The sequence below is a fragment of the Hypomesus transpacificus genome, chromosome 1 (genome assembly GCF_021917145.1).
Source record: "Hypomesus transpacificus isolate Combined female chromosome 1, fHypTra1, whole genome shotgun sequence".
Lineage (NCBI taxonomy): Eukaryota > Metazoa > Chordata > Actinopteri > Osmeriformes > Osmeridae > Hypomesus > Hypomesus transpacificus.
The window spans coordinates 7,697,536-7,722,865 of record NC_061060.1 but is presented as its reverse complement, the minus strand read 5'-3'; the positions used below and the strand labels follow the sequence as shown (position 1 = coordinate 7,722,865).

The 25,330-nt window shown below is 47.9% G+C and overlaps 1 protein-coding gene across 3 annotated transcripts; it reads right to left on the bottom strand.

The window, feature by feature from the left end:
• Positions 1 to 103: 103 nt before the first annotated feature.
• On the bottom strand, positions 104 to 25,203 carry pdlim7 (PDZ and LIM domain 7). Of its 3 annotated transcripts, none has more exons than XM_047021267.1 (11): positions 25,027 to 25,203; positions 22,584 to 22,682; positions 16,753 to 16,904; positions 12,738 to 12,765; positions 11,518 to 11,714; positions 5,111 to 5,163; positions 4,720 to 4,966; positions 4,076 to 4,256; positions 3,851 to 3,971; positions 2,629 to 2,744; positions 104 to 2,279 (listed from the first exon to the last, which is right to left on the bottom strand). In XM_047021267.1, the coding sequence occupies exons 1-11, from the start codon at positions 25,054 to 25,056 to the stop codon at positions 2,193 to 2,195; spliced, it is 1,311 nt and encodes a 436-aa protein (XP_046877223.1). In that variant the 5' UTR covers positions 25,057 to 25,203; the 3' UTR covers positions 104 to 2,192. The 3 variants fall into 3 exon arrangements, with proteins under 3 accessions (XP_046877223.1, XP_046877231.1, XP_046877240.1); XM_047021275.1 differs by having other exon boundaries at positions 11,518 to 11,711; XM_047021284.1 differs by lacking the exon at positions 25,027 to 25,203 and adding an exon at positions 23,710 to 23,875.
• Positions 25,204 to 25,330: the final 127 nt, after the last annotated feature.

The window sequence follows — 25,330 nt, the reverse complement described above, 5'->3', positions numbered from 1 at the left end:
GATGTTTGCCTATAGCCATCTGTTCACATTGATCTAGCAGTAAAGACTTTCTGTGGAGTTAAAGGGTTTAGAGACTGTTTTCCCCCTCCAGACATTTTAATACTGTTTTTTGTTCTCACAAGTTTATGGCTATCTGATTATTTATATACAAGCATTTAACAGACAAGAGGGAATAGTGACGAAAGCAGTCCTACTGAAACCCAGGACCTAGTGGGTGTAGTAACATGTGACTATGACACAGACAATCTCCTGAGTTCACTTTTAGGAGGCCAACCACATCATGCCATGGGTCATCATTGTATTGTTGGCAGTTGTACAGTCAGATGTGTTTGCGGTTGTTAACAGTGTTTGTGTTATGGAGTGTAAACATGTTGGCTTACAAGCTGTAAAACACCACCACCCCTCCGGAAATAAACTCACTGGTCTGCCAAATAATGACCGGCTGCAGAGACACTACGACTGATCTTATTGGCTCTAGAATGCTGCTAAGCACCAACCAGAAGGTTGCATTGCTAAATGGTGCCTGGTTTGTATTATCTAATGATCAATAATAGCCGGTCATTATTTGGTATGACTCCACCGAAGATACCGTTGAACTCGTCGGACAAATCTTCACAATCCGTCTTCATGGTCCAGGAACACGACTCACCATTCAGCTCCCTCTCTGGAAGCAGCAACCATCTATATCATAAGACCTTGGGTTTATTAGAGTGGTTGTGTAACTTCACCACAAGCAGTTGAGAAACATTTCCTTGTGTGTGTACATTTTCTTATAGGGACATTCATTGCTATTCGGTGTCTAGAATGTTTGCGCGTGTGTGAGTAAGCGTGTTTGTGTGTGTGTTTGTATCTACTTGTCACTGACTGAATTCAATTTTCCTTTGGAACTCAGAATAACAGACTACTGTACCTGTGAATGATTTTCTATTTAGTTCCTTGATTCAATGTTCCTTGCCTTTCTGCAAGTCAAAAATGCTGTATTTACTACATGCCACAGCGCTTATGCAATTGTACAATTCAGTTTAGTTTTTTTTCTTTCTGTTTTCTAACCTTTTAAGTTCCTTATTGTCAGTGTAAATTGTTGTCAAATCTTTTGTGGAGATGGAAAACTTCTCCGGAAGGAGATTTTCTGTAATTTTTGGACAATGATATGGATTTGTGGGTAGAATTTTGGAAATTTGTTTCTAAGTGCTTTCAAGTATTTACTTGGCCTTATGTATATATCTATATGAAATTTCAGAAAGGTATGTATAGTAATTCAACCTGAAATCGTTGTAAATAAATTATATATTGTTAAAACAAGGACTGAATCTTTTCCTTTGTCTGCCATGTCTTGTCATTCTCCTGATTAAATATTGAAAGATGCAGAATGTTAAATCTCCACCTGGTCTGACCTTATTAGTACATGGTCTGCTTGACAAGTTACGCTGTCAGAAACCCGGTATCAAAGTGGATAAGAGGTATGAATCTGGTTAAGAAGACCACAGAGGGTTTATTGATTAGCTACATAGTTTAAACAGTACAGCTCCTCTCTAAAAACGGCTTGCATCTACCTCAAGCAGGTACTTCTGGGCACAGCAGGGTTGTTTTGTATTTACTATATTGATTTTAAAGCTAAAAAAGGTGTAAAGCTTCCAAAAACACGTATTAATACACACGTTCATACAAAAGAGTAACCAAAATACGAGAAGAAACAGTTATAATCCTGTTATCGTAAGAGCAGGTTTTGACCGATCAATTATGTCAACAGCAAACAAGGAACATCTCCAGGAGGCATGCTCTCGATGCTGTGCTCAAATCTCTCAAATAGATGATTTGGTTTCAAACACGGCTTTCCCATGCCGTCAAACAAGTAGTCATGGGTGCCTCCCCCCAAAAATAAAACGATACACTATCTATAAATATATGGACCCTTAACACAGGGAGACAATCATGCAGACTGAGGCAGTACACAGACAGAAGAGATACCACACAGAGCATGGCTCCCAGTGCTGCGGCGACACGAGGCTTGGTGTGGAACAGTACACCCAACTTGCCACACAGAACAGACCCCCCCCCCCGGATGGATGCATCCTTGGTTTTTGGCGGCGTGCGTGTCGGGGGACTTGGGTTGGCGGGTCAGGCTTGGAGAAGACGGCGGGCCGTGTTTGAGAGCCGTTCGTTTCTCTTTGTCGTCTTTCTGTCGAGCCTTTTCACACGGGAGCGAAAGCGTGGCCTTTACATAGAGGCTTGTCCTTCTTGGAGTAGAATGTCTTCCCCTCCAGGTTGATCTGGCAGAGCTAGAGGGATGAGAGAGAGACAGAGAGAGAGACAGAGAACAAATGAATGAGGGAGCTCATCCTGGCCTGTGTGACTGCAGACAAAGCTGCCTTCACTCTGGCATCTGGCTCTCATCATTTACCCAGCCTTTTACTTACCACCTGACAGAGAGGGAGTGGTGGGGAGAGGCCAGAGAGAGAAAGGTAAACAGCGTCAGCAGAGAGGGGTAGAGATGAAGAGAGAGCAGTGAAGTGAGAGAGAGGGGGAGGAGCCACTGTCATGCAGGTTTAGAAGGGGTACTGTAGGCTCCAGAGGGGACTAGGGAATTGGGCTGGACCTCCGGAGCAAGGGCCAATCAGAAGGACTCACAGCACAAACAAAGCAGGTGTCATGCCAGCTGTAGCCCAGAGCCTCCAGGAAACGGTCCCCTGCATCAATCTTGAAGTCACATCCGTGGCACTTGGTGCCAAACATCTTCTCATAGTCTGGGGAGAGAAGAACAGAGAGAGAAGGGGATATAGGGGGGTGGGAGGGGAGGAAAAAGGGGGGGGGGGGGGGAGAGTGAGTCAACCATAAGCCTCGGTAAAACCACTTTCCAGCTTCTGTGAAGTTTGGTTTGGGAGCAGGACAATCATCAGTGAAAAGGAGAGAAAGAGGAATTCCATTAGCCTGTTCCCCGCATGTAGGGGATGGATTAGGACGGGGGGGAAATTGCTCCTGATACTTAACTGGATTGTCCCCATTTTTTCATTACGGAGAGGAAAGTGGCGTGCTCTAATACTGCTACTCACAGGGAGCAACGCCACCCCTGGAAGATGCTGAGCTGGCAGAATGCTTATCATCGCTTAGGGCCTTATTGTGAAGATGAGAGCAGGGCTGAAGTTTACCTCTGATTTAAAAAGAAATCCTCTCATGAGCAGATGGAGGGATAGTGAGAGTAGAGAGAAAGATACAGAGTGAAGAGTCAGAAAGAGAGAGACAGAGTCAGAGAGACAGAGTCAGAGAGACAGAGTCAGAGAGAGAGAGTCAGAGAGAGAGAGTCAGACAGACAAGAGACAGACAGACAAGAGTCAGAGAGACAGAGTCAGAGAGACAGAGTCAGAGAGACAGAGGACCTGTTAAATCATTAGGAGCACAAAGGCAGGCCCGTGCTCCATTCAGAGCACAGCAGATAAGTCAGGAGGTGGTAAGTGGATTAGCCCAGATGAAGCCATCAGCCATGTTGACTGAACCATGTGTGGAAGAGAATCCTCCACCGCAACAGAAGCTGAAAAATGTGGTCTGTCAGTTAAAAACATTTCGGTAATGGATGGTGTGTCTCAGAGCCTCTTATCATGGAGCACATTTGCCAGAGGACGTTATCTGACTGCCTCAAACCATCAGCAGGGACTACAGCCTTTTTCAGAGGACACAGAGGAATTCTGGGCTGAGGCTAAGTTGCACATGAATGGAGATTCTCCATAGGGATGACGTCTTAAGCTGTATAAGATACCCATATCTATCTGGCTTAATAACTGAAGCATGAGCCATCAATTCATGGAGGGTGGAGGTTGGGGGGGTTGGGTGGTGGTGCCGGGCGTCTGTTCCTCACCTCTCTCGCAGTAGGGCTCCCCCTCCTCCATGTAGAAGGCCTGGTTCCTGATGGGGGTCTTACAGGCGGCACACATGAAGCACTGAATGTGGTAGGTCATCTTCAGGGCATGCATGATCTCCTGCAGAGAGACATGTAGGGTGTGAATGTTTCACCTCACACGCACACACACACTGTCGATATTTCTCTTTGGGGCTGTTGTAAGGGCATGAGGGCAGCACTTACCCCTGTGATCTTCTTTTTGCATTTGGCACAGTTGGGAGAGTAGCGGTTGTCATAGCACTTAGTACAGAACACAGAGCCCTTCTCCTCAAAGAAGCCTCCCTCATCCAGAACCATCTTGCACTGGGAGCATGTGAACTCTTCTGGGTGCCAGGAACGCCCCAGCGCTACCAGGTACCGACCCCTGGAACACACGCACGCACACTTAGAAGCAGGTGGCACAGCAACAACAGGGTTTTCTCATTTAGTGCCTCGACAAACAAAGCTGTAATGGATATATCAGATTCCACCAAGACATAGCCTACACCATGCAGCTCTGTCATTGATTTCACCTCCATGAACCTGCATGACGCGACACTACATACATTGTTTAACAGCAATTCTCTCAAAATTGTGTGTGAAAATATTTTGTATTGCAACCTGGTTACGTTTTTTGTCACACCAAAAAATACATTTGGGAATGTGTTCCTGAGGACGATTGTCAGATTTTTTTTTTTTTCTTACCACACAAAACGTGTGAAACACATTTACCCATGTTTCCTCTCTGCTAAGACGAAAAGGCGTGATATATATCTATATCTATATATATATAGATATATATTGGGAGTACTACCGGAGTAAGAAGATAGGGGGCGCCGTGGTCCTACCTTATGACTTTGTTGCAGGCGCCACACAGAGGCGTCTTCCCGCTGTCTGCGGGGCTTTGCTGCGCCGCCTGTAGGATGGTGCTGCGGCTCTGCATGGGCGTGGGCTGGGCCGGCTGCCTGTGTTGGGTCAGGACCGTGCTGGTCTTGTCTGGGTGGTACCTGTCCGCAAAGTTAACGTCAGTCACCCATGGGGGTCGACAGGCGGGGCCTGAAGGAGGGGGGGGCTCCGCCACGGGGATCTTGGAGGCTGGGGGCCAGAGACAGAGAGATAGAACCTTTGAGAAAACAAGAGTCGGGCTTCAATAGGCAGGAGACCTGAGTGTCAGCCTCTGAAGTGACCCCGCCCTGGGCCCTGGGCGGCCCAGCACCAGGGGGAGGTGAACAGACTCACCGTCAGGTTTGGCTGCTATCTGGCTCTTGGCTGGCGAGGGGGTTGGATCGTGACTAAGGGGGGAAAGAGAATGAACACTCCTAAGAACGACAGTACCCTTATATGATGTCCTTGTAACCATGGTGATGACTAGGAAACGTCACGTGGTAGCTACTCTTAATTAGCAGCTCTTGGCCGGGAGCAGGGGGCTCCTTGGGGTTTTGATTCATATGAATGACATGTAGATTTACTGTAGATTTGCCCACATCTCTGTGGCTGTCCTGCAGCTAGTCCTTACAGGCAGACATGATGACAAGAGCTGCCATCTTTAATAGAAGAACACACCTTTGTCACTGCAGATACAGTATCAAATATAAAGGCTTTGGAGAAGGAAAAAAATAAGTATTTCTGAATATTCAATTCCCATTCGCTCAGCTGTCATTCCTCAGGGCAGTGGAAGGGTGAAATCCAATCCTTAAGCAGTTTCATCATCAAGGTTCCATCAAACCCTAACCCTGGGGCGGGTTAGTGTTTACATCATCTGGTGTACTCCCGCCCATCACTACCACCCCCCCCCCATCCACCCCAGACCAACAGGCTTTTGAAAGTAGACTCCTTTGTAGGGGAAAATGTGTGAAATGCAACAGCCACTCCAGACATTCATAACCCCATGCTTCACAGATATTCCTTCACTAAGAATCTGAAATGGCGTCAGTTTGGATGGTCGACCATTCACACATGGTGGATTCCTGGGTGTTTTTACACATGTATGGATCGACCAAATCGAGAACATCAGAACAGAGAGCAGAAAGAAGCAGAGAAAAGGACAGAGGCAGGGGGTCGTGTTTTTTCCAGACTTTTTATGTATTTGAGAAAAAAAAGAAAAAAAAAAGTACAGATTTATCCTCCATTGTGTCTTATTGGAGGGAGAAACCTAGGAGATGAAGCGCTCAGAAATCAAAACGGAAACATGTGCAGAGAGAGAGAAAGAAGATCAAAGGAGGGCCTGGACTATACATGCAGTAGAATAAAGAACAAAACAGAACTGGAACACCTCCCTCCTTCGACCCCTCCACCCCCCCCCCCCACCCCCAGCTTCTCCTCAGGTTTAGACAACTTCCTGTCTCAGTATAATGGGCAACAGCACTACAGACACTTGGTGTTCGACAGGTGTAGACAAACCCCTCAACTCCATTTCTGAGGGAATTCTGACAGTTAGGCTCAGTATGCAAGGTTCCTTTAAAGGGCTTGGTCATCTAGGCAGCATGTCATACTATTTTTTCTATTTTTTTTCTACCCCTTTTCTTTTTTTTTTTTGCAGATATTTTTTTTGGTTATCGTCCACCTCCCGTCCACCGTTCCCCCACTAACTATCTCGCAGGTGAGTTTATTAACTGCCTCGGGACAGTGGGCTTTCGTCGTCATTGTTGTCGTCATGTGGCGCTCGAGGGCTCTGTCCGCCCCTGCCGTTGCCCTGGCGACGTTCAGGACTTGATATTGAGCGAGCGTGCAGACCTCTCGTGGTGCCAGTCCCTCAGACGGGCATAGCGGGGACTCTGAATCTCTGTAAGGAACTTCTCCCTAACCACAGAGAGACGCACGAGGACAGGGAAGGAAGGGGGTAGAGAGAGAGAAAGAGAGGAAAAGAGAGAGAAAGGGAAAAAAAAAAGAGAGAAAGGAAAAGAGAGGGAGCAGGAATGAGCAACAGAGTGGGGGAGAAAGGGAAAGAAAGAAGAAATTGAAAGTAGGAAAGCCGGGAGAAATAGATGGGGAGAGAGAGAGAGATGGGGAGAGAGAAGGATGAAAACAGCACAGGCAGGAAACGTCAGCTGACAGCTTTAAAAGGCAGGCCCGTCTTTGGACACGTCTCAGAATGTGCCATGCAATAGGAAACGCTCACTTTAAATAGATGAAAAACAATTCAATAAATAACACCACACGCTTAACTTAAAAACCGGCTCAACTCCAACAGGATTCAAAAGTTACTGACTAACAGCTCCAGCTATCGCGAACAGGCAAATGAGCACCCCACAGCACACGCACGCTTGTGAGAAAAGCAGATCAAGAAAAGGAACTGTTGGAGCAGACCACAAGGGGCCCTCTGGGGGGGGAGCACACACACTTTACCTGGCCCTCTTCATGTTCTCATCATCTGGATCCTGCACTGGGAGATCCAGGAGAAAGACAAATCAGAGCACTTCACGGACACAGTGTGTGTCAACAGCAACCTGAACAACCACTTCATCCTCCCTCTTTTGGCTAATCAGGTCTCTCCCTGGCTCACACCTTCCTCTCCCTCCCTGACTTACTGAAGTCGGTGCCCGTGAGCTGGGCCAGGATGCGGAAGGAGCGGGACTGGGTGGTGCCCGTGCGGGGCTGCCAGTCCTGGGTGTCCTCGATCAGTCTCTTCTTGCTGCGGTCGTTGGGGATGAAGCAGGGTATGCCGTCCATCCTCAGGCCGTGCCTGCACACACACCGCCCGTTAACCCCGCCCGGCAGCTACACGCTACAGACGCGCCACTCGGTAATCACACAAAGTATTGACCAGGCCAGCCGCTCATGGGCTGCCAGCGTGAGCAGCGTGAGACGCGCACTCTGGCGGACACTCAGACGGACGCCACAATGTGCAGACAAGCCCACTCACATCAGCCATTACTCACAGGCCCACTCGACATCACAGGAACAATCCTTGATTATAGTGACGCGACTGCTGTGATGATATCACAAGCATGCTATTGAAAGAATCCATTGCATAGAGCAGTGGTTCCCAAACCTGTCCTCAGGGACCCCCTGTCCTGCATGTTTTAGATGTTTCCCTGCTCCAACACACCCGATTCAAATGAATGGGTCGTTATCTAGCTCTGTAGAAGCTTGGTAATGAACATGCATTTGAATCAGGTGTGTTGGAGCAGGGAAACATTTAAAACATGCCGGACAGGTGGTCCCTGAGGACGGTTTTGGGAACCACTGGCATAGAGCATGTAAAGCAAGCTTGAGAGGGAAGGGGGACAGGGAAGGGGGGGGGAAGGGGGAGAGTCGGGCAACAGATGAGAGACGATGGAGCACTGTGTGGCCATGCCAGAGAAGATGGAGGTCAAGATAACTGAACTCTCACACCCAACTGTTCTATCTAGCATGGCTAGTCGCCAGAGAGACCAGCAAGAGAGACCATCCGCCATGCACCTGTCCCTTACTTGGCCACGGGGTATGACATCGCATCATAGAACGCTTCACCCCTGTAGAGCACACCGGAGATACACCCACAGGAGAGAGAACACCCACACAGGAGAGAGAACACCCACACAGGAGAGAGAACACCCACACAGGAGAGAGAACACCCACACAGGAGAGAGAACACAAACACACACACGACGAATGGAGATCAAACTAGAGTAGTGAGAGATTACGTTTTTAGACGGAACAGTTTAGAAAGGATACGGTCAGGTTACAAGTCAAATGCTGAGTAAGTCATGATAAAGTAGAAAGAACCCTTTTAGTTGTACCTGGGCCTGCAGACCTCGTCATTTTACATTACACCGCTAGAAAGTTAACGGGCCGTAAAGGCCCTTATGAAACTAATCGCTGAGCTGGAGGGAGGCAGAGGTCTACTAATGTAGGTAAAATGGGAGTAGACAGTCATTTGACAGGCACGCAGGCACATAAGAGGGGAAAGGTAAGGTGGAAAACTGTTTTACTGACTTGTCGAGAGCTTCCATCTGCAGAGAGAAAAAAAAAAGAGTGAGAGAAGAGAGCAGAGAGAAAAGCCAAAGGTCAGTTGGGGAGAACAAAAGAAGTAGAATGTGTCGGAAGGAAACAAGACATGCAGACAATAGTCAGGAGCCTCGATGGGTTTTCAAAAGCATGCAGGAGGTGACAGAGACAGGCTGTTATTGTTGACAGGTTCACACACACACACGAGAAAAAGAGAGATACAGGGAAGTAAATATATGATTTTCTCTGTCAGTCTGACCCCAAAATGACTCAGCTGCTTCCCCCCCGTCTCTCTCTAAACCAAACATGCCAAAACCTCATCACATTCCTGTCAGTATGTCACAGGGATTTGCAGAGGAAGTTCTATTTCAGTGCTGCACCAGAACTGCAAACATTTCCGTTTGTGTAGACTAATACCCGGTTAATAATGTTGAATGTCACTCACATGGTAGCCACGTCACATGGTTACTGGGGCAATGCAAATACACGCAAAACTGCTGTAAAGCAACAAGTCCAGACACAGGTCACATTCCCCAGCATGGATGCTGTATACAGTGAGATGTTCAATGGCAGGTGAATTCTGCATGTGGAACTGTGTAATGTAATCTCATGTATTCCCAGTTACAAGTAAATGAATTGTAAAAACTGCATCTCATGAAGAAAGTGACAAAAACTGACCAAGAGACGGTGTAGGCCTACTTAGGGTAGAAGAGTAAAGGCTAATCTGGAAAAAGATCTACTGGAACACCAGTTACAGGAGGGTGCATGGTCACAGGTTATGTAAATTGTAGGAACAATAGCCAATAAAAATATTCATTATTGGATTTGTATTGGTAGGCAATGAAGAAGACCAAATACAATTTCAATTATTTATCTTTATTTCAGTGCCAACAAGCATTTGGCCGGTTCTGAGTTCACGTCCACGGTGTGTAACATTAGCGATGTAAGGGCTGAGAGTGTTGCTAAAATAAATGACAGATTGTGATGGGAAACGGTAACGTTAACTTGTCTCGTCTCCCAGCGTATAACTAAGCGAATACAATTTTGTTTGAGATCAGTCAGCTGAACCAGGAAAGGATATCCCATGTGTGCCCACGCTATCAGGCTCAGAAGTGGGAGGGGCATTACATTTGACATTGAACTATCTTAATTGTAACAACCTGCAGAGTTGAGATGTCAGAAGTTGGCTGGCCCAAACAACCTTTGACCCCCTAATGGAGAGATGACTGCTGCTGAACCGTGTGTGTGGTGTGTGTTTGGGTGACAAACCCGGCCACACCTAACCATAGATGGTATAACAGGGTTGTAGTGTAAAAGAGGATTTGTTTTCCGAGTGTTGCGTCAGTGGTTCAGACCGTGTGTTTGGGCCTGGACTTACTGAGGATTCAGGACTTTCTACCATCCCCATGGAAAGTCCCCCCCCCCCTCCTCCTCCCCATCAGCCTTCAATAAGATGCTCAGACAACTCAATTTTAATATCAACGCAATATTCAATATTGGGGTTTGTGAACCAACTCTGTAGACGATGTTTAGACAGGCCTTTCATGAACGGTCTTCATATGCATCAGCCAGGCTAGCAGTGTGACGGCAATGTGCCCTTCCCCCAACAGGAAGCTGGGCTCCTTAAGGTCTCACACTACTTAGTAGGGGTGGGGGAAACATCAATTCACATATGAATCTCGGTTCAGTCTTCTAGCAATTCACATAAATTCACAACAACAAAAAAAGATTTAGTCGAATCGTGACCCCAGGAATCGATTTGAATCGTGAGGTACCAAAATATTCCCACCCCTAGTACCTAGGACACGTTTCATGTACAAAATGGCCACCAGACCGAGTGAGAATGGAGACGAACAGGGCGGCTGGTGGTGCAGGTCCATGTGTGGCCTCTCTGAGTGAGGCAGTAGGGTAATCCTGCACCCACGCAGTAAAAACACTTTGAGACCTCAGCAGATTTTATGGAAAGGGTCCTGAGCACGGCTAAATACAGCAACAGACGACATCACCACCATGCCATAAGTCAGACTTACACCACCTCCCCCAATGGCAGCTCCACAAGACCAGAGTCCCCCACCCTCCTCCTTCCAGACCACCAGACACATTGAACTAATACTTGTATACTTGTTGGGTTAGCGTTTGGGTGGGTGTGCTTGTTTGTTGGGTGTGCTTGTTTGTTTTAGAGTGTGTGTATGTGTGTGTGTGTGGGGGGGGGGGGGGTTAGGTCTCACTGCATGAGAGTACAGCGTATGTCTGTGAAACGGGAACGGCAGCAGAAAAACAAGCAGCCTTTAAAACCAACCTCCCTTCTGACGAGTCAACTGCAGTTTGAAAAAGGAATCTTTCAACCTTTCAAAGTTAACAGACATAAGACACCTTGCAGGGGGGGGGTTCTCATTTCTTTCAAGCATTTGGTCACTAGCACGCTTTGGACAACTACCCTTCTGTAATCTCGTCAATGATTTCATTCCGTATACAGAGTCTATAAGCAGAATCATATATCCAAAACGTCAACTCCCAGAACTCTTCACAAGCATCCATTTCTAGTCAGTACATACGAGTATGTGACAGAAAACTCGAGAATTGAACATTCGGAAACTGAAAGTGTGAACCTCAACCTACCGATACTAAACGAGTCATTTGGATTTCAAGTGAACTTCAACACAAGTCCCCTCGTGTTGTCTGATAACATTTGTGTGTTTATGGGTGCCTTCACCTACCCGTTGTGTGGATGTTGCATGCTGCTGGGGGCCAGTGACCGTGGTGTGTTAATCTTAGGGGCGTACGCCACCGGTTTAATGACAGGACCTGAGTTGGCACTGCCCCCGGCTGGTGTAAACGGCCGTGCCATCTTGTTAATGGCCGTGCTGGGGGCAAAGGAGTACTTAGGCTGCACAGAGGCAGGGGAACAGTCCTGCTGAGGAGGCACAGTGAGAGAGAGAGAGAGAGAGAGAGAGAGAGAACCACCGCAAATCAACATGCTATTAGACAAACATCACACACACTGCAAAAGAAAAAAGAAAAAAATATCTGCATTCTATCCGCACTTGCACAATCCCATAGGTTGAAGAAGTTATTGTTTGTGGTGAACACTCATGGTTAGTGTTGCGAGCCCTGGTCTCGTCAAGGCCAGATGACTCCTCCTGTGTGAGCAGGCAGGGTTGTAGTCAGGCAAAGAGCATGAACACACCCAAGAGTCTGACTCATGTATCTTGGATGTCAGCCAAGAGCAATCCAATGGCACATCGGCTACCGCTGGTGGTGTCAACCTGTGAACGTCCCTTTCCTTCAGTTGGGAGTTCTCATTGTGTGAGAGAGACCATGCTGACAGTCTGTGTACTACACGGCTGATCTCTTACCATGGACTACCACAGGGAACAATTCAATATTCCCAGCGCAGACAAATTACAAATCAATGCATATAGGTCATATTAATGAGTTAATTACTACATTAGAGTCTGTAAGAATTATGTTATGCCTACACACTTGGAACTCTGCCCTTAATATACTCCGGAACCTGGGATTGTGCAAGACATTATTCTCCGTTGGGACTCGCAGGCAACACATTCCCATTATCGTTTCACTCAACAAACAAACCAATAGCGGGGCGACGGACTGATGCTTCCGTGATGTGTGCTACGGGGCCCCAGAGAGCGCCGGGCGTGATTGAATCAGAATGTCTTTAACTGGCGGATAACATTCATGGAGGAGACCAGTGGGAGAAGCGCAACATCAAGCGAGGGCTTAGATTGCTCCATCCATCAGCACAACGCAGTCTGGGCCCCCTAGGGACAGCTAAACACTCTCTGTACTGGAGTGTGCACAGGCCAGGAGATGGAGGAATTCAGTTGTGGACTCGCGAAACAAGACGATGTGTTGGGTTGCATTACTTAAGCATCAGTGTGGCCCCGAGGTGTTAATCAACCGAACACGGTCTTACCTTCTGGTCTCCCCCCGCATGGAAAGCTCTGGATAAGACACAGCAAACAGGAAGAGTTAGAAAAGGACCATTACTCAGAAAAGGTTATATCAAAGCTATAACTTCGTAAAAACACATTAATAAAAATGGAGAGTCGTGTTCTTTCTTCCTCATAAAACAGCTCTTCCTTGTTGAATAACAGACTGGAGCAGCAATCTGTTTCTGAGATTAAATGTTGGCTTTTGGGGACAACACAGCAAGGGAAGGAAAATGTAGTTTTCATCTCAATTTAATTTTGCTCACATCATGTCTACCACTCGGCTTGTTTTCAATTACAACTTGGTTTTGTACTGTGTGCTTTATTACACAAACCAAATCATTGTAATCAATCTTGCTCTACCATTTCCCAAAACACACTCCACCAACCAAACACAAACCCCTCACTCATGGTAAACCACAGAAAGACAATACTTGTTAGATCTTTGGATTTAATTACACATTTTGAGATGTCCTCTTCTAGAACAGAGCAGTGGATCTACACTGGCCTGAACACACTTCAGGTTATACACACAGGTCATGCACAGCATCCCAGCTCTCCTGGAGTCAGAGACCTCCACACATCCCTCCCTCTCCCTGTCCTTAGAGACCCACAGAAAGCCAGGGGGTTAATCCTGGATGAGCCAGGCCTCTGTTCACACCATCTATTACAGCTAACGGTAAACAGAGAGGATGTGACAATGGATAATGGCTGCCTTCCTGCGACACAGCAGAGTTAGCTAATACCCACTCTTCTTATCTGCTGCACGGCAGCTGATAGGCCTGCATGCTCTACAGGATGACAAAGTACTACAGGGCGCTATCAGATAGGGAGGGAGAGAGGGAGGGAGAGAGGGAGGCGAAGTGAGGGGAGGGAGGGAACTGATATGGTGGTGTGTGTGAGGGAGCTGAGAAGCAGATGACAGGTTAAGCTGGTTTAACAGACAGTGAGCCTCAACAGTACTCGTGTCTCAGTATAAAGTTAGGAGACTTTTCAACAGGAAAGACCCTCGTCCCTGTGGACATGGGCTACACCCTATGTAGTTAAGAAAGTGAACGTTAGAGCAGGTATAATATTTCTTTTGGCAAAACCACCAGAGCTGAAAGAGTTGGGAGGAACAGGAGAAGGAAGAGGCTGAGTAAATGCCCTTAGGAATTAATTAGCTGGCAGGATGGTCTGAGTTTGACCTGAGCTGAAATTTGATACACCCCCTCTATGTGATCATTTCTTCCCACATTTCAAGAGTCAATTATTCTGGCCAATCCACACTTTGCTATCAAACTATGCTCCAGAGATCTCACAAGGATGGCTTGATTCCAGAACATTCTTCTCAAGGCTGTCCTCGGCTCATAATCACCAGGTCCAGCCCACATCCTCCAACTAGGTCACTGGTGACGGGCCACCGATGGGCATTGTGTGTAAACAGATCCTCAAGGCTGGATTTCAGAAGTGGAGATCGTCCCCCTCATCTCTCTACCCCTCTCTCTCTCTCCCCCCCCCCCCCTTCTTTTGGTTTCTACACTTCCTCGAAAAAGGAGCACGGATAAAACCCAACCCCAAAGAATAGAAAGGATACCATCTATCATATGACTTGAATGAAACTAGGCTGGATACCAAACAACACACCATAAATCAAAACCACAAAGCTGTCCTCTGGTTGCAAAACGAAACTGTCCACTTCAGCCGAGCCCCTAGGAAACCAAAATCACAATAGCTGTGCTAATGCTAATGCCTGCGCCAAGTGTTTAAGGAAAACACAACTCGACAGAAGCTTTGTCAGCCACTGAGACATGCTCTGGCATGGAGAAAGAGAGGCGATGAGGAAAGAAGGTTGAGCCAGCCATGGGGAGAGGAGGAGGAATGCGCTGTTGACATTAGCTCTTCACCAGAAGGAACAGAAAGATGGGAGAGGAGCTCAATGGGAGAGAGAAGTACGTCTGGTGTTAAGTAAACACGCTGACACAAAGATGTACAGTATCTCTCACACACACACACACACCATATGGAGTGTATGCACTCACGAGCCGTTGATTAACATAGGCACATACAGTCTAAGGCACATACAGTCTAAGCCTTTATTACATGCAACACCACGTGTTTGGTGTTGCTAGGGAAACCAGTCCTGCAGGATCACCTGATAAACCAACACACAGGAAATCAGGACACCAAGGCCGTTTGATAGGCTACGGAAACACGCACGCAACCCAGCCTGCGTTCATGACTTGCTGGTTTGAACATGCACTACTAGCCCCAGAATGCAATGTTCTGCCAGGCACATCCCTTTGTAGCCAACATTCCTTAAATGGTTGTGTAAAAGGCTAGAAATAGGTCAGTCTGCTCGCTAACACAGTGGGTGGCTCCAGCCAAATTAAAGACCATTTGCTTGTCTGGACTGAACCCTGTCACCCTGAATTCACTGTCTACTCCAAGCCCACTTGGGCCCACGTCCGCCCAGTGATGTCATCAACCACACTGTCTGGTGTCTGGCCACGAACAGACAGACAGGTCCTTCCACAACAGCTCTGGAGGGAAGGAGAGAACTCCACAAACACATCTTGGACTCTCAGACTTTAATGAACCAACCAGCCATCCATCTTCCTGAGGAGACCAGAACATGGCTCCCCACATGACTCATCTAGGACTCCAACCCTAACCCACCCAGTCTCTGGTTCCTTCCTCCCTCCCATCCATCGCTCATCCCTGGTCTGGGGTGGTGCTCTCCCTACACTCCTTATTTGGTTAGTCCAGGCCATCATCAAGTGACCTCTTTCTGTGGACAGAAAAACCGCCAAGTCAGCAAGCCGGCTTGTTTGAGTCAGGCGTAATGTGTTAGGCTGGTCCAGCGCCTGCTCTCTCTGTGGGGCTGCCAGTTTCATAAGCAGCTACTCCCACAGCATCTCCCCTCTAGACAAAGACATCGATTGTGTTTGTGTGGAGGAGAAAGCGAGGCAGGGTAGAGATGGAGGGAAACGGAGACAGAAAAAACTTGCTTTCCCCTCCTCGATCTTCTACTTTAAGTCAGCTCTTCCATAGCAAGACTCCTGTCTACAAACTAGCGTTCTACACATTATAACTGGGCAGACAGTATTCCGTCACCATTGTTACAGAAGCCACAGTTGAAACGATTAATGACAGGGAAAGGAGTAAGCCGATCTGTCTGGTCCTACACCAGCTGGACATGAGTCTTCCTTAACCAGCCTCACCTGAGCCAGCCTCGCCTGAGCCTGCCTCACCAGAGCCTGCCCCACCAGCCTCGCCTGAGCCTGCCTCACCAGAGCCTGCCCCACCAGCCTCGTCTGAGCCTGCCTCACCAGAGCCTGCCTCACCAGAGCCTGCCTCACCAGAGCCTGCCTCACCAGCCTCACCAGAGCCTGCCTCACCAGAGCCTGCCTCACCAGCCTCACCAGAGCCTGCCTCACCAGAGCCTGCCTCACCAGCCTCACCAGAGCCTGCCTCACCAGCCTCATCAGAGCCTGCCTCACCTGAGCCTGCCTCACCAGAGCCTGCCTCACCAGCCTCACCAGCCTCACCTGAGCCTGCCTCACCAGCCTCACCTGAACCTGCCTCACCAGCCTCACCTGAGCCTGTCTCACCAGCCTCACCTGAACCTGCCTCGCCAGCCTCACCTGAGCCTGCCTCACATGCCTCACCTGAGCCAGCCTGGCTCACTGCTGATGTAGTGTGTTTGCTGTAACAGAGCTGCTGAGACCACACCTTGGCCTACCCTCCAGATCATGAGACACCTCATCAACATGAGGGATGGAGGGAGGGAAGGGGCAAGCCAGGTATGTAAACTGGGTAATGTTAGCTGACCTAGTTTAGAATAGCAAAATAACATCTGCTGAGCTTCATTTAAAACAGTAAAAATGTGTAAATGACATGTGATGTAAATTTCAAGCCACAGCTTGACCCCCCCCCAGTTCTCTCCTAAAACATGTTCAGTGTTTTAAACAGGTTATGTGTTGCGAGTGTGATAGGGTGCAGACCCTGGACACTTACTTGCTGAGGGTGAGGGTGAGCGAGTCTGTTGCTGCTCTGATCTGGTTCTGTGCCTCCACGTGGGTCATGTCCTCTGCGTTGGTCGCGCCGATGGACACCACCCAGTCTCCCACCCCAACCCCGGCCTGGGCGGCCTTGCCCCCTGGGGTCAGCTGGAGAGAGAGAGAGAGAGAGGGAGGAGAGAGGGGTGAGACGGGGGATAGCACTGCACACGGACATTCAACAATGTACCTACACATACAGGGAGACGAGGCCCGATGATGCACACAGCGTTTCTACAGACCTGCCTTACAAACATGCATTAAAACGTAGCCACTTAACATTAGCAACGCACACTTGAAAAATACGAGCATTCGTAACTGCCCATGAAATCAAACTGACGTCCTCCGTTTCAGCTCGTCACCCCACGGTGCAGCTGCATAAACACATAGGAAATATAATAATCCCCTGATATGTTCATGGATCGTGAGTCTGAATACTTGCTGGGATTATATGGAAAGAACATAAAATCCCCAAATAGCAGTCGTGCATATTTACATATGGTCCCATTGAGAGACAGTAAGTGACTGAAAACCATTGTGCTCCTCATAGTCCATAGTCAGTATACAAAATGGATACAAATGGAGACCAATTCATGAGAGAAATGAATCGAGTGAGAAAGAGAAGGAACGCTGAATTGATTTGTTTGCACTTTTAAGTCAACAAAGATTAGCCTTATCTTTTGGTGCACTTATCACTAACTAGTTGACCCAATGCAGTATTTTCACAGCTAGGCTGGCAAAGTCTACTCAAACAAAGTCATGGTTGTTTTGGATAGTGTGTGCCAGCAATTTCAGTGATTCAATGGTTCTCAAAAAAAATCTAAACAATGTGAGGTAAAAGGCCAACAGTTTGATCATTTACATAATTAGCAATCACATGAAGACTGGGTTAAAATGGGGCGAGGCCTGAAATGTGCTCCATTTTGAAGGGGCCTTGTGAAAAACACTCCAGTCTAGAGAGTGTCTCCTGACATGACGTTGCCAATTCTCCAACCACAACGAAGACCAGGAATTAGTCATTATCTGCCCATGACATCATCCGTTAAGATTCACTTCAGATGTGGACTAGAGCTTTGAAGTTCACTCACACCAGAGAGAGAGGGAGGGAGAGAGACACAGAGAAACCAGGTGACCAGATGTTCCTCATTTCAGCAGTCTTCACAAGCTGTCTACAGCGCCTCCCTCTTCCTAGCCAGACAGGTAAGTCATTAGCCCGTTTGACTGACACATGAATGATGTCATTTGGATGCCTAGCTTGTGTAGATGACAGATATGATCTTAACGTCTGGGCGGAACGGCTGCAGACACCACTACCTGACAAGCTCACACGAAGGACGGCCCCTTCACTGACTTGGTTGCTGCGTCCTTCAAAACAGCGGTGACATACACACAGAGAAGATGCCAAAACACGTTTAGTAAGGGCTTAGTCAGCTTGTCCCTAAGGCTTAACGAAACTCAAGACTTGTGTCAAAGTCTCAGATAACTGGAGTACAAAGTGTTCAACATCAGATAAGTGAATGCACGCCAGAATCGCTGGACATAGCAAGCCCCCCAGCCCCCCTCCCCCCAGCCCCCCTCCCCCAGCCCCCTCCCCTGAAACTTCCCTCCCCAGAGGCGCTGCCTCATCACTGGCCTCAGTGCATCCCAGGCTGAATCAATGGGTTTCTGCCATGTTTAGCTAAGCTATCAGATTCATCCCCTTTGATTTGGCAGACTACACACACACACTCTCACGTGACCTGCAAGGTAATGTTCAGTGAAAACTGAGCTATCAAACAGAACACTACGGCGGAGCTACAATGGGGGCCTTGTTATCCAACAACACTCAATTATGACAATATGTGGAGAACACGTCAAAAGTTAAGCTGAAAATAATAGGTTCACTATGGTACATTCAAGTTCTAACATCAGTTTGAATCGCAAGTCAGAACCAACTGGCAACTTGAGAAGAAGGAGAAAAAGAAACTATGCTGCTTGAATTAAATGGTGCTGTTAAGAGCTTTTCAAAAGGTCTGGCCGTGAATGTTCCTTGAAAAGAACAACAACATGCGTTCTGAGAAGAGGCCGAGGTGGGCGCTGTGACAGGGGAGGAGGGGAAGGAGGGGCGCTCCGCAGGGGGCATCTTCAACATCACACGAGAGAGACACTTGCAAGACTAACCCACACACACACACAGAACCCCCTGGAAATCAATCATGCTAAGAGCAGAGGAGGGCAAAACACAAAGGCAAAGTGACCTGTAAAAAAGGAGCAACAGTTAGACTTAACAAGAATAAATGAGTTAGAGCTCCTGTGTGTGTGTGTGTGTGTGTGTTGCAGCCCTGATGGACACAGACACCTGTGTTCCTGGCTCAGGTTCAGAGCACAGCTGCTCCCTCACTTGAGAAGGCGGCAGTGGAGTTGCTGTGCTCAGGCCTTTGGGTGGCAGGGTAAAGAGGGGGGGGGGGGGGGGGCAGAAACAGGACACCCCTCATGAAGTTTGTCAATACTGAGAAGGACAGTGGAAAACATGCCCCAGTACACAGCACCTTCCAGCCAGGACTGAGCCTTGCCTGTGTGCCCTACACCCAGCAGGCAGAAAGATGGAACATGGCACACTACCCCTGACGACATGCCATGGAAGCCTTTCAGTCCTAATAATTATTATTCAGTTATAATAATTACAGTGCAGCGTGTCATTCCACATCAGCACACACGTTTCTTTAAAAAAAAATGAACAAAAAGGCACTACGCAATCCTATGCAATGACTATCCTCCGAAACACAGGATGTTGAAATAAGGGTTACGAAAATAAACATTAAAACATGACACATTGTTGCTCGGGCCTTTCCACGGAGCAGTACATAGAGCTGGAAGTCCTGTCCTCATCAGATGAGGTTCTGTGGACTCCAGTAGGCTCCAGGCCCCCTGAGCAGGAGGCTTCCCCAGGGACAGGCCCTGTACCCGAGCTCCCTGACACCTTTCACTTTTACTCTTTCCACTGCCATTTCAGGGCCCGGACACACATGGTCGCTCTTGCGTCACCCTTCAACATAGCTGATGCTAGGCCACAAATAACCCTGTGGGGGGTGGGGGGAGGTCGGTGGGTGGAGGGGTAGGGGGTGGAGCGCTCGCTCCAGCAGGAAGGACTTTTCTAGCCAACACCGACTGAGGACAAAACGGCGCTGGAATCCATCACATCACAAGAGGTTTACCCAGGCGTGCTACACTTTCATCCTGCGGTGATGGATCCGTTGGACCTGCATTATTGATACAGCCCCTGCCTGGCGACACAGAGTTTGCGTGTGCGCGTCTCGGATCACAGCTGAGTGATCGGCAGGCGGTCGAGCTCAGACACGCCCCCGGGGGAACGTCAGACCTGGAACAGGAAGTCGAAACGCGATAGGTCCAGCTGTGCATCCGACACTCCCTCCCCATTAGCCAGCCATCGCCTGCTCGTGTGACATCTGTAACTTCCTCATCACGCAGACATTTCACTCCAAGTCTGGCTGTGGAAACCAGATGGGCTTTTTAGGGGCTCAAAGCTGAGCAACTCTAACTTTTATGGGTTCCCAAGACCAGGATATTTAGTGCTGATTGAGGCTTTTCTGATGGCAGGGATGGGGTGGGGCCGGGGGGGGAGTCTCAAGACGGTTCCACTTCCCAATGATTTCACTGGAAAAGTATTCCTTTGAGACAGGAGCGGAGCCTCACAGGAGGTGAGGACAGGCTGGTCACAGAGGAGGGAGACAAAGAGGCCGTGTGTTGCCTGGGCCGGGATGGATGTGAGAACTATCTGAAGAATGCCGAGAACATGGAGCAGGGAGAGAGGAAGGAAGCAGAGCATTCCTAAGCCTGCATCCTATCACACACACACACTCAAATCAATAGCAGATGAACTAAATCCTGGTTTACAACATCTCCAGGATAAATGACCATGTACCAAGTTATTAATTACCACTAAAATAACTACGACGTGACCAAACTCCCAAAACGAACCTGACACTCATAAACCTCCCTGTAAAAATGAAATCTCAAAACGTGCGTCCAGACAGCATTGGCTTCCCTCCTGAAGCAGCGTGGGGGGGGGGGGGGGGGGGGGGGGGGGGACGTCAGCGTTCTGATGTCTTATCTATGTCCCATCTCCACCACCTCGCAGGCTTTAGGCCTGTCAGCCAAACATGCTCTTTATTGTGCCGTCAACCCCCTTTACATACTCTCAACGCTGAGTCGCTGTCTGGAGGGGCTCAGGACCGACAGACCACCCACAACCCCCCCGCGAGCCCCAGCAAGGGCCCGAGGAGGGAGGCGAGCCGTCTTGTATAGTGCACATCGGCATGGAAACAAGCCACTCAGGGGGTGTAAACCTTCCCATGTCTCCCTGTGATTCACGACCTGGTCATTTATGACAAAACAGACAGAGACACAGTGAACCTATAGTTCATCCTGAGTGATTATGTCAACACCCCCACCAGGCTGACAGGTCATGACATCATTGTTTTTGGGGGGGACAAACTGACTCTGCTAAGCTGCCTATTAGTAAGTTAGAAGCATAACATGATCCTACTGAGTGTGCTGTCTGGGAGGTGTTATAGGAAGACATGAGTCAGACTCAATGCCAGGAAGGAAAGGCCAAGACTAGAAAACATATGAAGGTGGATTGTTGGGGAACTGGTAACCTGGACTGGCAGATTATTGCTCAAGAAGTTTCAACACAGGATTCAGGTCATGTTAACACAGATATGAACCCACTATCTACTAAAGCAACAGCTCTGGTAGCAATACAGTCTTACCTGCATGACTGCCTTGTTCTAACCTGGTTTACACCAAACATCTCTCCCTCCATCACCGTTTTGTTTCTCATTCCTCAGACAAAGTTTCGGAATCCGTTAGGTCTTGTTTGAGGAGAGCAAAACGAAATCTTTGTCTTGTCATGCCAAAGGAAACTCAGTTTGACTGAGAACATGCTCTGACAGGCTTCTGTACCTGCTGCCTGCAACACACACACACACACACACAACACACACAGTTCCTCAGCAAGTCAACATGCAGCGGGACCTTGATCCCAGCAGGCAGAGTGTGTGTGGAACCCTCCGACAGACACTGATGACGGGTCATGAGGAGGAGCTGCATGTTGCCCACAGCACGACTAAGGTCAGGACGGAATGTTAGCCGACCTCATGCAACTGTGTCGGCTTTAGGCTGTAAAATGACTGTTTAATAGCATGGCAGGTCTGGCCGATCTTTGGCAGCAACAGGATGGATGAATGGGTGTGAGTGCGTGCAAGTACGTCAGCGTGCGTGTGCTTGTAAGCAATACTGCACATATAAGGGTTGGAAACCGGCAATTAGGCCCCTTCGATCGAGTCGTTTATGGAATATTGGAGAGAATCCATGTAGCTGTGACCCAAGAGAGAAGACGGTGTTCCAGCCGAAGGCTAAACACCCTGAGGATGTCCTTGTGAGGAGTGAGGGAGCCAGGCAGCCAGGCCACTGCGTGATAGCAGACCTCAAAGCTGCATTGACACACCTCAGAGGAATGCGAGAACGCCGAGCGAAAAAGCCCAAGTTTGAGAAACACGGGTTCGATTACAATTTTGCACATTCCAGCCCCCCTCCTAGCCTCCCTGTCAGATCTGTTCACTCTCCAACATGCACGGAGAGGGTGACGCTCTCAACAACAGGAGGAGGTCAGCCTGGGGTGACCAGGCTGGACTACAGTTGGAGACAAGTGTAGACAGACACACACCCACAGTCCCCCCCCCCACACACACACACACACACTCTCCCAGTGACCCGGGGCCCTCTTACCCTGGAGACGGTGAGGGGCATGCTGAAGTCCTTTCCTCCCTGCAGTCTGAAGCCCCAGGGCGCGGGGCCGCTCAGGGTTATACTGTATACATTCATGGCCTGCGAAGGAGACACACACAGACAAGGATATGTGAATGGGTTGGGTTGATAGCAATTGCCTGGATATGACGTTGTTGCAAACAAAAAGAAACCTTCAAGACTCTTGGAAAACATTGGCTGTTATCTGTGGTTCAGGGTGCTGTGTTGCTGTAAACCCAAGAATAAACATCCCAGTTCCTTGACATCCACAATGTCTTAACAATGCCTCTGCTAGTATTGTGTGAACCACAGAGTGAATAAGAAGCATTTTGCATTCAAAAATATTACATAATACAAAAAAGGCACATAAACAAGCAACATACATTATGAGCACAATACACATTATGTGCCGCACAGCACCCTAAAATGCAAAAGCACCCACTAAAATGTGAAAACTTAAGCATGCCACATAGTTAACCACTAAAGGTCTATCCCTAATCAGGAGCCTTTCCTAGTCAGAAGGGACCTGCAGGAGCCTGTCTCCCTGCAGCAGAACACCACCACCTCAATACAAGGCTCAAATTCACAGTACATCTAAAGATACTCATGGGCAGACAGAAAGAATGTTTGACCTCTGGAGATCTAAGGAACAGTATACACCATACCCCGACATGAATCTAGGACCAGAATGTGAAATGGCTGAAGTGAAGCCCTGCACATGCATTAAAAAAAAAAAAAACTGGTCTCTGCATATCTCCAAACCAGACCTACTGTCAACCCAAAAGCTAGTCATACGAGTCCATGTGTGCTACAAGGTGGGCAGCTACTATCAAGAGCAAACTAAACAGCTTTCCAACCGAACACATAAAAAGAGAAATGCTGCATAAATAATGCCATTCTCTGCACCAACTCATTCTGTTGGCTTTCGAGCAGCACGAAAAAAAAAAAAAGTCATTTTAAGAACCAAGGACAACTTGAGACCTTAGCCTGTGCCACTGACCCATCAGTGCAGTGCCTCCTTAGTGTCCACCCCCCCCCCCCCCCCCCCCACACTCTCCAATCCTCTTCGTGACATTCAGATACCTGCGACTCTACCATGCAAACCTACCTTGTCCGTAGGGGCTATCTGGTAACCCTAGCCTAGGGAAAGCTGGAGGAGAGCTGGTGAGCTAAGGCAGGCTGTCTCCCTCTCTGTTGGCAAACCCTACCCCCCCCCTACTTGTGACACAGGCAAGCACTAGCCTCTCCACACTCCTCAGAGGCTATATAAGGAATGTAAAACTACACCAAACTATTTCAGCCCTACACCCACATGAGTCACAGAGAGGAGGGGGGAGGAAAAGGGAACATACCCATATATCCTGGCATTGGCTATGCACGTAAAATAAAAAAGTATTTAGAATAAGATAGGAATCACTGAGAAGCAGAGGGCCAAGAGTGTTTAAGTGAAACCTTGAAATCAAACATACCTCCTGGAGACCCTGATGAAGTAGGTTTTCACACAGTACAAACGAACCAAAGCGGCAATTAGGATATACCGACAAACCTCTTAAAGAGACAGGAGTATAGGTTTGGAGGGAATTTGAACAAACAAGACTGGGACATAATAGGCTACTCTGTACTCTTTTTAGCATCCCTGTTAAGTAGGATAGAGGAGCCAAGTTAAAAGCTCAAATCTAACACAGAGACCCCTCATTACCATCCGAGGAACTCACCCATTCCCAAGATCTATTTCGTATCAGAAAAATGTTCTCCGTTTGATTTTCAAACTTACGTATGAATTGACATGACTTGCCACATTAACAAGTATGGAAATGAAGGTTGGAGGAATCCGACTAAACAAACGGCAAACCAGCTACACGTGCATGCAATTATCGCTTAATTTCTAGTCCTGCACATGTAAATACAGCTTTCAAGTATACACACATATGTGGGTAATGACGACAGGCTAAAGTAAGCTATAGCATATGTAAATAAATTATGAATAACTCTTACGATTACAAAAACCAAATAGGTTTAAAATGTTTCCCAGTAAACCTTAATGACAGTGACCTTAAAAACTTCGTTGGGGGCTTTAACTTAAATGACTACAAGAGTTCAAGAACATCCAGTTGTTTGTGAGATCATCCCTTGCACAGTCAACTAGAGAAGCCGGGCCACAGCAATCGGACTCTCCTTGCGATCTCAATTCATCCGCTCCGTTGCCGGTTCAAAAACAACCAAATATGCGTTTGTCTATTCAAAACGAAGAGAGAGTAGACAAGCCCCATTGTTAGTCTACGCCCGTATCATACGAGTGATTATTGCTTGGTCTAAAGGCCTTCAAGCAAGTTTAAGGGACTTGGCAACATCAAGTTTCATGTTTTTTGTAAATAGAAATAGTGCAGTTAAAGCAGTTTTAGAGTGTATTCGTAAAAACAATTACCTCTTGTCCCTCCTTCTGTTCGCCAGACATCGCTAGTAAGTCTACGTATGCCTTAAAATGAAATAAAGTAAATCAACAAGTAAATCAGCTGAAACTTCGGACTTCCTCGACTTAGACGTCAGAGCCGCTAGTGGATCCCTTCGTGAGCAGCAGTATTCATTCCCTGTATTGCTCTTTAGTAGGACTCTACTGTAACGTCAGCACGTCACATGGGTGCTATGCTTGGGATAAGGAAAACTTTCCCACTGGTCCTGGATCCGTTTAGTAAATAATTCAACGGTGCAAGAATGATTTGGAACGGACA